Source organism: Oncorhynchus mykiss, chromosome 4, assembly GCF_057628025.1.
Source record: "Oncorhynchus mykiss isolate SJ-2025 chromosome 4, ASM5762802v1, whole genome shotgun sequence".
In the NCBI taxonomy this organism is placed as follows: Eukaryota; Metazoa; Chordata; class Actinopteri; order Salmoniformes; family Salmonidae; genus Oncorhynchus; species Oncorhynchus mykiss.
In genome coordinates this window covers 7,490,085-7,507,279 of record NC_143025.1, presented here as the reverse complement: position 1 = coordinate 7,507,279, position 17,195 = coordinate 7,490,085, and the positions used below count along the sequence as shown (strand labels likewise).

The following is a 17,195-nucleotide window of genomic DNA, read 5'->3' as shown; positions in this document are numbered from 1 at the left end:
GGACAAAATAAAAACCCTCCAACCCAAAAAGGCCTGTGGTGTTGATGGTATCCTCAATGAAATGATCAAATATACAGACAACAAATTCCAATTGGCTATACTAAAACTCTTTAACATCATCCTTAGCTCTGGCATCTTCCCCAATATTTGGAACCAAGGACTGATCACCCCAATCCACAAAAGTGGAGACAAATTTGACCCTAATAACTACTGTGGAATATGCGTCAACAGTAACCTTGGGAAAATCCTCTGCATTATCATTAACAGCAGACTCGTACATTTCCTCAATGAAAACAATGTACTGAGCAAATGTCAAATTGGCTTTTTACCAAATTATCGTACAACAGACCATGTATTCACCCTGCACACCCTAATTGACAACCAAACAAACCAAAACAAAGGCAAAGTCTTCTCATGCTTTGACAGTAAATCTCAGTAAGACCAAAATAATGGTGTTCCAAAAAAGGTCCAGTCACCAGGACCACAAATACAAATTCCATCTAGACACTGTTGCCCTAGAGCACACAAAAAACTATACATACCTTGGCCTAAACATCAGCGCCACAGGTAACTTCCACAAAGCTGTGAACGATCTGAGAGACAAGGCAAGAAGGGCATTCTATGCCATCAAAAGGAACATAAATTTCAACATACCAATTAGGATTTGGCTAAAAATACTTGAATCAGTCATAGAGCCCATTGCCCTTTATGGTTGTGAGGTCTGGGGTCCGCTCACCAACCAAGACTTCACAAAATGGGACAAACACCAAATTGAGACTCTGCACGCAGAATTCTGCAAAAATATCCTCCGTGTACAACGTAGAACACCAAATAATGCATGCAGAGCAGAATTAGGCCGATACCCACTAATTATCAAAATCCAGAAAAGAGCCGTTTCTACAACCACCTAAAAGGAAGCGATTCCCAAACCTTCCATAACAAAGCCATCACCTACAGAGAGATGAACCTGGAGAAGAGTCCCCTAAGCAAGCTGGTCCTGGGACTCTGTTCACAAACACAAACACACCCTACAGAGCCCCAGGACAGCAGCCCAATTAGACCCAACCAAATCATGAGAAAACAAAAAGATAATTACTTGACACATTGGAAGGAATTAACAAAAAAACAGAGCAAACTAGAATGCTATTTGGCCCTACACAGAGAGTACACAGAGGCAGAATACCTGACCACTGTGACTGACCCAAAATTAAGGAAAGCTTTGACTATGTACAGACTCAGTGAGCATAGCCTTGCTATTGAGAAAGGCCGCCGTAGGCAGACATGGCTCTCAAGAGAAGACAGGCTATGTGCTCACTGCCCACAAAATGAGGTGGAAACTGAGCTGCACTTCCTAACCTCCTGCCCAATGTATGACCATATTAGAGAGACATATTTCCCTCAGATTACACAGATCCACAAAGAATTCGAAAACAAATCCAATTTTGATAAACTCCCATATCTACTGGGGAGTATACTCCCAATTCCACAGTGTGCCATCACAGCAGCAAGATTTGTGACCTGTTGCCACGAGAAAAGGGCAACCAGTGAAGAACAAACACCATTGTAAATACAACCCATATTTATGCTTATTTATTTTATATTGTGTCCTTTAACCATTTGTACATTGTTAAAACACTGTATACTGTATATATAATATGACATTTGTAATGTCTTTATTGTTTTGAAACTTCTGTATGTGTAATGTTTACTGTTCATTTTTATTGTTTATTTCACTTTATATATTATCTACCTCACTTGCTTTGGCAATGTTAACACATGTTTCCCATGCCAATAAAGCCCTTGAATTGAATTGAATTGAGAGAGAGAGAGAGAGAGAGAGAGAGAGAGAGAGAGAGAGAGTAATTCCACGGTCCTTACGGATAACCCAGCTCCATGAAGTTGTTCCAGATCTGTTTCAGTACCATGATGACTCCCATTTGTAGACACAGATCGATCAGACAGCCACTGGGGTGGCACTGAATGAAAGAAAAACAAGAAAAAATGATATATAAATGACAAAATTACTCATTACAAATCCCATTGTGGTGGCACTGAATAAAATAAATCAAAATAAAACAGTCAAAAACGTCAATATTCATATTTAACTTCCTGCTTTATAATCAGCATAATCAGTAATAGGGAGCCGTCATTAATCACTTGTTAAATTACACCTCAAACGGGTGATGCCTGCTACTCATTTCAAGCTCCTTGTGAGAGTTTTTAGCACCATTATAAACCATAATTACAGAAAAATTAAAACGGTCAAATTAACGGTGAAATCTCACGTCAAAGGAATCGTTACATTTGATGCAAAAATAACCATTAAAACGAATATGACAATGAGGAATCTCTCTATTATGTGCTGTAAAATCTACAGTCAAACGGAAAGGCTATAACCATCTCTGTCAGCGTTGAAATAATATCCTTGGAGGTGTCCCAATATGGCACTCTATTCTCTACATAGTGCACTACTTTAGACTCTATTCCTTTCATAGTGCACTACTTTAGACCCTATTCCTTTCATAGTGCACTACTTTAGACCCTATCCCCTTCATAGCGCACTACTTTAGACCCTATTCCTTTCATAGCGCACTACTTTAGACCCTATTCCTTTCATAGTGCACTACTTTAGACCCTATTCCTTTCATAGTGCACTACTTTAGACCCTATTCCTTTCATAGCGCACTACTTTAGACCCTATTCCTTTCATAGTGCACTACTTTAGACCCTATTCCTTTCATAGTGCACTACTTTAGACCCTATTCCTTTCATAGTGCACTACTTTAGACCCTATTCCTTTCATAGTGCACTACTTTAGACCCTATTCCTTTCATAGTGCACTACTTTAGACCCTATTCCCTACTTAGTGCACTACTTTAGACCCTATTCCTTTCATAGTGCACTACTTTAGACCCTATTCCTTTCATAGTGCACTACTTTAGACCCTATTCCTTTCATAGTGCACTACTTTAGACCCTATTCCCTACATAGTGCACTACTTTAGACCCCATTCCTTTCATAGTGCACTACTTTAGACCCTATTCCCTACATAGTGCACTACTTTAGACCCTATTCCTTTCATAGTGCACTACTTTAGACCCTATTCCTTTCATAGTGCACTACTTTAGACCCTATTCCTTTCATAGTGCACTACTTTAGACCCTATTCCTTTCATAGTGCACTACTTTAGACCCTATTCCTTTCATAGTGCACTACTTTAGACCCTATTCCTTTCATAGTGCACTACTTTAGACCCTATTCCTTTCATAGTGCACTACTTTAGACCCTATTCCTTTCATAGTGCACTACTTTAGACCCTATTCCCTACATAGTGCACTACTTTAGACCCTATTCCTTTCATAGTGCACTACCTTAGACCCTATTCCTTTCATAGTGCACTACTTTAGACCCTATTCCTTTCATAGTGCACTACTTTAGACCCTATTCCCTACATAGTGCACTACTTTAGACCCTATTCCTTTCATAGTGCACTACTTTAGACCCTATTCCTTTCATAGTGCACTACTTTAGACCCTATTCCTTTCATAGTGCACTACTTTAGACCCTATCCCCTTCATAGCGCACTACTTTAGACCCTATTCCTTTCATAGTGCACTACTTTAGACCCTATTCCTTTCATAGTGCACTACTTTAGACCCTATTCCTTTCATAGTGCACTACTTTAGACCCTATTCCTTTCATAGTGCACTACTTTAGACCCCATTCCTTTCATAGTGCACTACTTTAGACCCTATTCCCTACATAGTGCACTACTTTAGACCCTATTCCTTTCATAGTGCACTACTTTAGACCCTATTCCTTTCATAGTGCACTACTTTAGACCCTATCCCCTTCATAGTGCACAACTTTAGACCCTATTCCCTTCATAGTGCACACTATATAGGGAATAGAGTGCTATTTAGGACACAGTCCTGTTTCTATTGTTGTTATGCTTCCTGACTCCACTCACCTCCTCCAGTCTCCATCTGTTAAACAGTTTATTATATTTCCCTGGTCTGCCGGCGAACCTAAACACAGTCAGAGTGAAGACATTGGCTTATAAAACGACTCAATTATCAGGACAGTTCAATAAACGACTAACTTACTCAGGGAATCTGAAGAATCATAAAATTGTCAAATATATTATGTAATAACTGAAAATAACGGAGGGACCTTGTAGAACTGTCTGTTGCAATATTTATTGAGACGTTGTAATATTTACCTTCCAAGGAAGAATGCAATGTAGAAGGTAGAGCTGTTCAAGTTAACAAACTGGAAGAGAAACATCTTGAGAGCAAAACTGTTCTCCCACTCTGACTCAGTCCGTGGGTGTTCTACAGAGAGAGAGACACACGCAGAGTGAGAAAGACAGAGAGAGAGAGAGAGAGAGAGAGAGAGAGAGAGAGAGAGAGAGAGAGAGAGAGAGAGAGAGAGAAAGAGAGAGAAAGAGAGAGACAGAGAGACAGAGAAAGACAGAGAGAAAGAGAGAGACAGAGAGAGAACAGAGAGAGAGCGAGAGAGAGAGAGAGAGAGACAGAGAGAGGTTGACATGGACCTCTGAAGCGTAAAATACTGAAGCAACAAGATGTGCATCTTCAGAGGGATCTTGAGGGGGTAATAATTACCTAAATTTGTGAGCAGATAGGCCACCTTTTCATATACCTGATGAAAGAAATACAGTAACACTTGACAAATAGCCTGACTAAATACAAGCCAGTTGTGAGACATAAAGATGATATGTATTACGTAATCAGTGAGACAACAAGCGGCGCAAAATAAGCATCTTGTACAGTGAATAATAAGAAACCTCACTCTGAAAACGGTATTTTATAACTCTGCAGACTGCAAAATACACGTTTATGTAATATAAAATATTACTGTGAATCATTTATGTAACACATGTTGGACTTAAAATACTGTTTGACTGAGCGTATCAGATGGCTTGGCTTGGTTTGGCAAGACACCCACCACATTCACAGACATGGTGATCATGAAGTTAAAATCTGATTGTGGATCGGTTATACAACGTTATTCTGTATGACTGTGTATATCCAGTGGGCTGGTTTGGACATGATCAAGTCTCCAATGACACCCTGTCCCCGAGTGGCGCAGCGGTCTAAGAGGCACTGCGTCTCAGTGCTTGAGGCTGTCACTACAGACACCCTGGTTTGATTCCAGGCTGCATCACAACCGGCCGTGATTGGGAGTCCCATAGGGCGGCGCACAATTGGACCAGCGTCGTCCGGGTTTGGCCGGTGTAGGCCGTCATTGTAAATAAGAATTTGTTCGTAACTGACTTGCCTAGTTAAATAAAGGTTACTTTAAAATGTATAGTATACTACTTTTGACCGGTAGTATATATAGTATACTACTTTTGAACGGTAGTATATATAGTATACCACTTTTGAACGGTAGTATATATAGTATACTACTTTTGAACGGTAGTATATATAGTATACTACTTTTGAACGGTAGTATATATAGTATACTACTTTTGACCGGTAGTATATATAGTATACTACTTTTGAACAGTAGTATATATAGTATACTACTTTTGAACGGTAGTATATATAGTATACCACTTTTGAACGGTAGTATATATAGTATACTACTTTTGAACAGTAGTATATATAGTATACTACTTTTGAACGGTAGTATATATAGTATACCACTTTTGAACAGTAGTATATATAGTATACTACTTTTGAACAGTAGTATATATAGTATACTACTTTTGAACGGTAGTATATATAGTATACTACTTTTGAACAGTAGTATATATAGTATACCACTTTTGAACGGTAGTATATATAGTATACTACTTTTGAACGGTGGTATATATAGTATACTACTTTTGACCGGTAGTATATATAGTATACTACTTTTGAACAGTAGTATATATAGTATACTACTTTTGAACGGTGGTATATATAGTATACTACTTTTGACCGGTAGTATATATAGTATACTACTTTTGAACAGTAGTATATATAGTATACCACTTTTGAACGGTAGTATATATAGTATACCACTTTTGAACGGTAGTATATATAGTATACTACTTTTGAACAGTAGTATGTATAGTATACTACTTTTGAACGGTAGTATATATAGTATACCACTTTTGACCGGTAGTATATATAGTATACTACTTTTGAACGGTAGTATATATAGTATACTACTTTTGAACGGTAGTATATATAGTATACCACTTTTGAACGGTAGTATATATAGTATACCACTTTTGAACGGTAGTATATATAGTATACTACTTTTGAACAGTAGTATACATAGTATACTACTTTTGAACGGTGGTATATATAGTATACTACTTTTGAACGGTAGTATATATAGTATACTACTTTTGAACAGTAGTATATATAGTATACTACTTTTGAACGGTAGTATATATAGTATACCACTTTTGAACGGTAGTATATATAGTATACTACTTTTGACCGGTAGTATATATAGTATACCACTTTTGAACAGTAGTATATATAGTATACTACTTTTGAACAGTAGTATATATAGTATACTACTTTTGAACGGTAGTATATATAGTATACCACTTTTGAACGGTAGTATATATAGTATACCACTTTTGAACGGTAGTATATATAGTATACTACTTTTGAACAGTAGTATACATAGTATACTACTTTTGAACGGTGGTATATATAGTATACTACTTTTGAACGGTAGTATATATAGTATACTACTTTTGAACAGTAGTATATATAGTATACTACTTTTGAACGGTAGTATATATAGTATACCACTTTTGAACAGTAGTATATATAGTATACCACTTTTGAACGGTAGTATATATAGTATACCACTTTTGAACGGTAGTATATATAGTATACTACTTTTGAACGGTAGTATATATAGTATACCACTTTTGAACGGTAGTATATATAGTATACTACTTTTGACCAGTAGTATATATAGTATACTACTTTTGAACGGTAGTATATATAGTATACTACTTTTGAACAGTAGTATATATAGTATACCACTTTTGAACGGTAGTATATATAGTATACTACTTTTGAACAGTAGTATATATAGTATACTACTTTTGAACGGTAGTATATATAGTATACCACTTTTGAACGGTAGTATATATAGTATACTACTTTTGAACAGTAGTATATATAGTATACTACTTTTGAACGGTACTATATATAGTATACCACTTTTGAACGGTGGTATATATAGTATACTACTTTTGAACGGTAGTATATATAGTATACCACTTTTGAACGGTAGTATATATAGTATACTACTTTTGAACGGTAGTATATATAGTATACCACTTTTGAACGGTAGTATATATAGTATACTACTTTTGAACGGTAGTATATATAGTATACCACTTTTGACCGGTAGTATATATAGTATACTACTTTTGAACGGTAGTATATATAGTATACCACTTTTGAACGGTGGTATATATAGTATACTACTTTTGAACGGTAGTATATATAGTATACCACTTTTGAACGGTGGTATATATAGTATACCACTTTTGAACGGTAGTATACATAGTATACCACTTTTGAACGGTGGTATATATAGTATACTACTTTTGAACGGTAGTATATATAGTATACCACTTTTGAACGGTGGTATATATAGTATACCACTTTTGAACGGTAGTATATATAGTATACCACTTTTGAACGGTGGTATATATAGTATACTACTTTTGAACAGTAGTATATATAGTATACTACTTTTGAACGGTAGTATATATAGTATACCACTTTTGAACGGTGGTATATATAGTATACTACTTTTGAACGGTAGTATATATAGTATACCACTTTTGAACGGTGGTATATATAGTATACTACTTTTGAACAGTAGTATATATAGTATACTACTTTTGAACAGTAGTATATATAGTATACTACTTTTGAACGGTAGTATATATAGTATACTACTTTTGAACGGTAGTATATATAGTATACCACTTTTGAACGGTAGTATATATAGTATACTACTTTTGAACAGTAGTATATATAGTATACTACTTTTGAACGGTAGTATATATAGTATACTACTTTTGAACGGTAGTATATATAGTATACCACTTTTGAACGGTAGTATATATAGTATACTACTTTTGAACGGTAGTATATATAGTATACTACTTTTGAACGGTAGTATATATAGTATACCACTTTTGAACGGTAGTATATATAGTATACCACTTTTGAACGGTAGTATATATAGTATACTACTTTTGAACAGTAGTATATATAGTATACCACTTTTGAACGGTAGTATATATAGTATACTACTTTTGAACGGTGGTATATATAGTATACTACTTTTGAACAGTAGTATATATAGTATACCACTTTTGAACGGTAGTATATATAGTATACTACTTTTGACCGGTAGTATATATAGTATACTACTTTTGAACAGTAGTATATATAGTATACTACTTTTGAACAGTAGTATATATAGTATACTACTTTTAAACGGTGGTATATATAGTATACTACTTTTGAACGGTATGAAGGAAGGATAGAGGTAGGAAAGGAGTATGGTATGGACTTGTACACATCAATATCATAGGGATGTTACTAGATGACATCACATGCATAGATGAATATTAACAATTTACCTTACTGAAATTAAGTATATATAGTATACTACTTTTGACCGGTAGTATATATAGTATACTACTTTTGAACAGTAGTATATATAGTATACCACTTTTAAACGGTGGTATATATAGTATACTACTTTTGAACGGTATGAAGGAAGGATAGAGGTAGGAAAGGAGTATGGTATGGACTTGTACACATCAATATCATAGGGATGTTACTAGATGACATCACATGCATAGATGAATATTAACAATTTACCTTACTGAAATTTCAGTCTATCACATGCATAGATGAATATTAACAATATACCTTACTGAAATTAAGTATATATAGTATACTACTTTTGAACGGTGGTATATATAGTATACTACTTTTGAACGGTAGTATATATAGTATACTACTTTTGAACGGTAGTATATATAGTATACTACTTTTGACCGGTAGTATATATAGTATACTACTTTTGACCGGTAGTATATATAGTATACTACTTTTGAACAGTAGTATATATAGTATACTACTTTTGAACGGTAGTATATATAGTATACTACTTTTGACCGGTAGTATATATAGTATACTACTTTTGACCGGTAGTATATATAGTATACTACTTTTGAACAGTAGTATATATAGTATACTACTTTTGACCGGTAGTATATATAGTATACTACTTTTGAACAGTAGTATATATAGTATACTACTTTTGAACAGTAGTATATATAGTATACCACTTTTGAACGGTAGTATATATAGTATACTACTTTTGACCGGTAGTATATATAGTATACTACTTTTGAACAGTAGTATATATAGTATACTACTTTTGAACAGTAGTATATATAGTATACTACTTTTGACCGGTAGTATATATAGTATACTACTTTTGAACAGTAGTATATATAGTATACTACTTTTGAACAGTAGTATATATAGTATACCACTTTTGAACGGTAGTATATATAGTATACCACTTTTGACCGGTAGTATACATAGTATACTACTTTTGACCGGTAGTATATATAGTATACTACTTTTGAACGGTAGTATATATAGTATACTACTTTTGAACGGTAGTATATATAGTATACCACTTTTGACCGGTAGTATATATAGTATACTACTTTTGACCGGTAGTATATATAGTATACTACTTTTGAACAGTAGTATATATAGTATACTACTTTTGACCGGTAGTATATATAGTATACTACTTTTGATCAGGGCCCATAGGGAAGGCAATAGGATGCCATAAAGTTTTTATTTTCTATTCCATTCCATTCTATCTATGGATCCTATTCCATTCCATTCTATCTATGGATCCTATTCCATTCCATTCTATCTATGGATTATATTCCATTCCATTCTATCTATGGATTATATTCCATTCCATTCTATCTATGGATCCTATTCCATTCCATTCTATCTATGGATCCTATTCCATTCCATTCTATCTATGGATCCTATTCCATTCCATTCTATCTATGGATCCTATTCCATTCCATTCTATCTATGGATTATATTCCATTCCATTCTATCTATGGATCCTATTCCATTCCATTCTATATATGGATCCTATTCCATTCCATTCTATCTATGGATCCTATTCCATTCCATTCTATCTATGGATTCTATTCCATTCCATTCTATCTATGGATTATATTCCATTCCATTCTATCTATGGATTATATTCCATTCCATTCTATCTATGGATTATATTCCATTCCATTCTATCTATGGATCCTATTCCATTCCATTCTATCTATGGATTCTATTCCATTCCATTCTATCTATGGATTATATTCCATTCCATTCTATCTATGGATTCTATTCCATTCCATTCTATCTATGGATTCTATTCCATTCCATTCTATCTATGGATCCTATTCCATTCCATTCTATCTATGGATTCTATTCCATTCCATTATATCTATGGATTCTATTCCATTCCATTCTATCTATGGATTCTATTCCATTCCATTCTATCTATGGATTCTATTCCATTCCATTCTATCTATGGATTCTATTCCATTCCATTCTATCTATGGATTCTATTCCATTCTATCTATGGATTCTATTACATTCCATTCTATCTATGGATTCTATTCCATTCTATCCATGGATTCTATTCCATTCCATTTTATCTATGGATTCTATTCCATTCCATTCTATCTATTTCATGGTTTAGTTTGGCCAGACACCCACCACATTGAGAGACATGATGATCATGAAGTTGATACAGACTCCGGTGCCAGAGGTGGCAAACTGCCAGTTCTTCTTGACAAACTCCCAGTCGAACGATGCAAACTTCTCCATGGCAATCAGTCGGAACACCACCACAGCAAACACTGCAGTCAGCACCAGAGACATCTGGGGAGTGAACACACACATACACAGATAGAGAGTGGCGGAGGAGAGAGAGAGAGGAGAGAGAGAGAGAGAGAGACATAGAGAGAGAGAGAGAGAGACAGAGAGAGAGAGAGAGAGAGAGAGAGAGAGAGAGACCGACAGAGAGAGAGAGAGACAGAGAGAGAAAGAGAGAGTAAATATATCTGTCATCATTACAGTCTCTTCTGAGGATGCATGTTATGAGGCTAGCAGTATTTTAAGCAATAAGGCCTGAGGATGTGTGATATATGGCCAATATACCACGGCTAAGGACTGTTCTTAGGCAACACAGAGTGCCTGGACACAGCCCTTAGCTGTGGTATATTGGCCATATATATCACAAACCCCCGAGGTGCCTTATTGCTATTATAAACTGGTTACCAATGTAATTAGAGCAGTAAACAAGTGTTTTAACGTCATACTGTTTCGTCAAATGCTGTTTCAGCCAATCAGCATCCAGGACCCAAACCACCTGGTTTATATAATGGGTCTAGTCTGGGATTGTGTGTTTACGATGCTTATTGGTCATATTGGTAAACAATGAATCATCGTTACGTGTCTTGGTCTCTAGACACTTCCTATTGTTGATGAGTGATGAGGATCATTGGGAAAACAATCCCCAACAACAGCCACTGTTTCCAGAGCGTGGGTTGTATTTCTGGCTCCTATCCACCAGGGGGTGGTAGTAGGCTGCTAGAAGCTCATTACCATATTACACATTGAAAAGGTAGTAAACAAGTAAACAGCATTCCAGGATTGGGCTCAGTTACATTTAAATTATATTCAATTTAGAAAATAAACCAAAATTCCAAATCCAATTTTCTTCATTGCTTTTCAATTAAAGCATTTAAATTTACTTTCAGAATTGACTGAATTGAAATCGACCCACTGAGCACAGATCCACAGTACAGCCTGATGACTCATGTGATGACATGTTCTTACCATGAAGAAGATGCCAGACACAGAGACCATGAGTCTGCTGAGTTTGTCAGTGAAGGGCTGGAAAGGCTCCGGCTTGCCAGAGATAGGGTTTACTCTCTCTACTCGGGAGTACTTGGCTTCGAACTGGGGCCGCAGATTCTCCTGGGACAAACACACATACACTCCAGTATATCATACCAATAACTCTGATATTTCTGACTGGTCCAATCATAGATACCCCTGACCCAGTCAATACTAGGACCGTATCCTAACTACAGTAGTACGTGCTCATTACATATCATATGGATCAACCAGACATTGCTGACTGAGTAATGTCTGAATACCAGTGTTCATACAGTACCAGTCAACAGATTGGACACACCCTAGTCATTCCAGGGGCTTACATTATTTTGACTATTTTCTACATTGTAGAATAATAGTGAAGACATCAAAACTATGAAATAACACATATGGACTCATTTAGTAACCAAAAAAGTGTTAAACAAATCAAAATACATTTTATATTTTGAGACTCTTCAAATGCAGCCACCTGCCTTGATGACAGCTTTGTACACTCATGGCATTCTCTCAACCAGCTTCATGAGGTAGTCACCTGGAATGCATTTCAATTAACAGGTGTGCCTTGTTAAAAGTTAATTTTTGGAATTTCTTTCCTTCTTAATGCATTTGAGCCAATCAGTTGTGTTGTGACAAGATAGGGGTGGTATATGTCCATATTATGTCAAGAACAGCTCAAATAAGCAAAGAGAAATGACAGTCCATCATTAATTTTAAGACATGAAGGTCCATCAATCCGGAAAATTTCAAGAACTTTGAAAGTGCAGTCGCAAAAACCATCAAGCGCTATGATGAAACTGGCTCTCATGAGGACCGCCACAGGAAAGTAAGACCCAGAGTTACCTCTGCTGCAGAGGATACGTTAATTAGAGTTACCAGACTCAGAAATTGCAACCCAAATAAATGCTTTACAGAGTTCAAGTAACAGACAGATTTCAACATCCACTGTTCAGAGGCGACTGGGTGAATCAGACATTCATGGTCAAATTGCTGCAAATAAACTCTTACTAAAGGACACCAATAAGAAGAAGATACTTTCCTCGGGCCAAGAAACACGAGCAGTGGACATTAGACCAGTGGAAATCTGTCCTTTGGTTTGATGAGTCCAAATTTCAAATTTCTGGTTCCAATCGCCGTATCTTTGTGAGATGCTGAGTAGGTGAATGGATGATTTCCGTATGTGTGGTTCCCACCGTGAAGCATGGAGGAGGAGGTGTGATTGTGTGTGGTTCCCACCGTAAAGCATGGAGGAGGAGGTGTGATGGTGTGTGGTTCCCACAGTGAAGCATGGAGGAGGAGGTGTGATGGTGTGTGGGTGTGGTTCCCACCATGAAGCATGGAGGAGGAGGTGTGATGGTGTGTGGTTCCCACCGTGAAGCATGGAGGAGGAGGTGTGATGGTGTGTGGTTCCCACTGTGAAACAAGGAGGAGGAGGTGTGATGGTGTGTGGTTCCCACCGTGAAGCATGGAGAAGTAGGTGTGATGGTGTGGGGGTGCTTTGCTGGGGACACTGTCAGTAATGTATTTAGAATTCAAGGCACCCTTAACCAGCATGGCTACCACAGCATTCTGCAGCGATACGCCATCCCATCTGGTTTGCGCTTAGTGGGACTATCATTTGTTTTCAACAGGACAATGACCCAACACACCTCCAGGCTGTGTAAAGGCTATTTGATCAAGAAGGAGAGTGATGGAGTGCTGCATCAGATGTCCTGGCCTCCACAATCACCTGACCTCAACCCAATTGAGATGGTTTGGGATAAGTTGGACCGCAGAGTGAAGGAAAAGCAGCCAACTAGTGCTCAGCATACGTGGGAACTCCTTCAAGACTGTTGGAAAAGCATTCCAAGTGAAGCTGGTTGAGAGAATGCCAAGAGTGTGCAAAGCTGTCATCGAGGCAAAGAGTGGCTACTTTAAAGAATCTAAAATCTAAAATATTGTTTTGATTTGTTTAACACTTTTTTGGTTACTACATGATTCCATATGTGTTATTTCATAGTTTTGATGTCTTCGCTATTATTCTACAATGTAGAAAACAGTAAAAAAATAAAGAAAAACCCTTGAATGAGTAGGTGTGTCCACACTGTTGACTGGCACTGTAAATGTACATGTCTTTGACATATCATATTATTATACCAGATATTGCTGACTAACCTCTTACTCTACCCAATCAACAGTTTCTAAATGACTTGACCGTATCATACGTAACACGTTATGTAGTAGTATTGTAGTAGTAGTATACATGACAAGAATCACATGATATCATATAAATAAAGCAGGTATTGGTGAATAGACCAACCTCTTCCTCCTCCCAGTCGATGAGGTCCCAGTCATAAGTCAGCTCCGCCCTCCTCCTCTTCCAGAACTCCAGGAACACCGTGGCTACAGGGACAACATTCCAACGGAACACGGATCAATCAACATTCCATGGAATGACTGAATTGATTTATTCCTCTATGTAGAAAATAGAAATAGATTTAATATAATTGCAATGCAGCTTGACACAGAGGGTTCGAGTTACATATTGTCTCTTGGGGTTCCCCGACGTTTCTTGGCGGTGCCCAGCGTCGATATTTTTGACAATTGTGGGAGGGGCCACATTGATATTTAAATTCTCGAGGGGGAATAACTCTATGGCATATTCCCTAAACACAGAAACATTGGATACACAAAGAGAATTATGGTGATTTCTAATACCGATTCAAATATTAATATTTTGAATTGGGCAGAATTGAAGTTTATCCATGCCTGTTTGATTTGGCAGTCTCCTGTTCAGGATATACAGTGCCTTGCGAAAGTATTCGGCCCCCTTGAACTTTGCAACCTTTTGCCACATTTCAGGCTTCAAACATAAAGATATAAAACTGTATTTTTTTGGTGAGGAATCAACAACAAGTGGGACACAATCATGAAGTGGAACGACATTTATTGGATATTTCAAACTTTTTTAACAAATCAAAACCTGAAAAATTGGGCGTGCAAAATTATTCAGCCCCTTTACTTTCAGTGCAGCAAACTCTCTCCAGAAGTTCAGTGAGGATCTCTGAATGATCCAATGTTGACCTAAATGACTAATGATGATAAATACAATCCACCTGTGTGTAATCAAGTCTCCGTATAAATGCACCGGCACTGTAATAGTCTCAGAGGTCCGTTAAAAGCGCAGAGAGCATCATGAAGAACAAGGAACACACCAGGCAGGTCCGTGATACTGTTGTGAAGAAGTTTAAAGCCGGATTTGGATACAAAAAGATTTCCCAAGCTTTAAACATCCCAAGGAGCACTGTGCAAGCGATAATATTGAAATGGAAGGAGTATCAGACCACTGCAAATCTACCAAGACCTGGCCGTCCCTCTAAACTTTCAGCTCATACAAGGAGAAGACTGATCAGAGATGCAGCCAAGAGGCCCATGATCACTCTGGATGAACTGCAGAGATCTACAGCTGAGGTGGGAGACTCTGTCCATAGGACAACAATCAGTCGTAGATTGCACAAATCTGGCCTTTATGGAAGAGTGGCAAGAAGAAAGCCATTTCTTAAAGATATCCATAAAAAGTGTTGTTTAAAGTTTGCCACAAGCCACCTGGGAGACACACCAAACATGTGGAAGAAGGTGCTCTGGTCAGATGAAACCAAAATTGAACTTTTTGGCATCAATGCAAAACGTTATGTTTGGCGTAAAAGCAACACAGCTGAACACACCATCCCCACTGTCAAACATGGTGGTGGCAGCATCATGGTTTGGGCCTGCTTTTCTTCAGCAGGGACAGGGAAGATGGTTAAAATTGATGGGAAAATGGATGGAGCCAAATACAGGACCATTCTGGAAGAAAACCTGATGGAGTCTGCAAAAGACCTGAGACTGGGACGGAGATTTGTCTTCCAACAAGACAATGATCCAAAACATGAAGCAAAATCTACAATGGAATGGTTAAAAAATAAACATATCCAGGTGTTAGAATGGCCAAGTCAAAGTCCAGACCTGAATCCAATCGAGAATCTGTGGAAAGATCCAACCTCACTGAGCTCGAGCTGTTTTGCAAGGAGGAATGGGAAAAAATTTCAGTCTCTCGATGTGCAAAACTGATAGAGACATACCCCAAGCGACTTACAGCTGTAATCGCAGCAAAAGGTGGCGCTACAAAGTATTAACTTAAGAGGGCTGAATAATTTTGCACGCCCAATTTTTCAGTTTTGATTTGTTAAAAAAGTTTGAAATATCCAATAAATGTCGCTCCACTTCATGATTGTGTCCAACTTGTTGTTGATTCATCACAAAAAAATACAGTTTTATATCTTTATGTTTGTAGCCTGAAATGTGGCAAAAGGTCGCAAAGTTCAAGGGGGCCGAATGCTTTCGCAAGGCACTGTAGTTTAACGTAGACTGACCCACTTCTCTGTTTAAAGAGGAGTAGACGAGGAAGAGCAGCCAATCAGATGGGCTGACCCATTTTTCATCTGAGCCTCGTGCTGCAGGGCTGTTGCTTCCTGCTCGTCTACACTGCCACTAGAAAAGTCAACCAGTCTGATTGGACCAAGACTTGCTGTCCAGGTGTACACACGTTTTTTCCATACTGATGAACGAGACTTGGAAAGATGCCATTACGAGACCAGACGGGTCTACTGTGACCCCAGACACACCAGAGGCTTCATTTACTGTGACCCCAGACACACCAGAGGCTTCATTTACTGTGACCCCAGACACACCAGAGGCTTCATTTACTGTGACCCCAGACACAACAGAGGCTTCATTTACTGTGACCCCAGACACAACAGAGGCTTCATTTACTGTGACCGCAGACATACCAGTCACAACAGCCCAGCAAGTTTCCCCTAAACCGGGGTGATTATTGAGCAGACCAGCCTAAGGGACGGGGTGATTTTTGAGCAGACCAGCCTAAGGGACGGGGTGATTATTGAGCAGACCAGCCTGAGGGACAGGGTGATTATTCAGCAGACCAGCCTAAGGGACGGGGTGATTATTGAGCAGACCAGCCTAAGGGATGGGGTGATTATTCACCAGACCAGCCTAAGGGACGGGGTGATTATTGAGCAGACCAGCCTGAGGGGCGGGGTGATTATTCAGCAGACCAGCCTAAGGGACGGGGTGATTATTCAGCAGACCAGCCTAAGGGACGGGGTAATTATTGAGCAGACCAGCCTAAGGGACGGGGTGATT

General features: G+C 37.8%; 1 protein-coding gene across 1 annotated transcript in view; it reads right to left on the bottom strand.

The window, feature by feature from the left end:
- LOC110522704 (anoctamin-3) overlaps positions 1-17,195 on the bottom strand; it is a 135,029-nt gene that overhangs the window by 23,518 nt on the left and 94,316 nt on the right. Inside the window, exons 15-21 of the mRNA XM_036968983.2 lie at positions 14,314-14,396; positions 11,958-12,098; positions 10,833-10,997; positions 4,626-4,662; positions 4,223-4,334; positions 3,971-4,028; positions 1,879-1,976 (exon numbers count right to left, since the gene is read on the bottom strand). Coding sequence (XP_036824878.2) covers positions 1,879-1,976; positions 3,971-4,028; positions 4,223-4,334; positions 4,626-4,662; positions 10,833-10,997; positions 11,958-12,098; positions 14,314-14,396 — 694 coding nt within the window. The remainder of the gene's footprint in view (positions 1-1,878; positions 1,977-3,970; positions 4,029-4,222; positions 4,335-4,625; positions 4,663-10,832; positions 10,998-11,957; positions 12,099-14,313; positions 14,397-17,195) is intronic.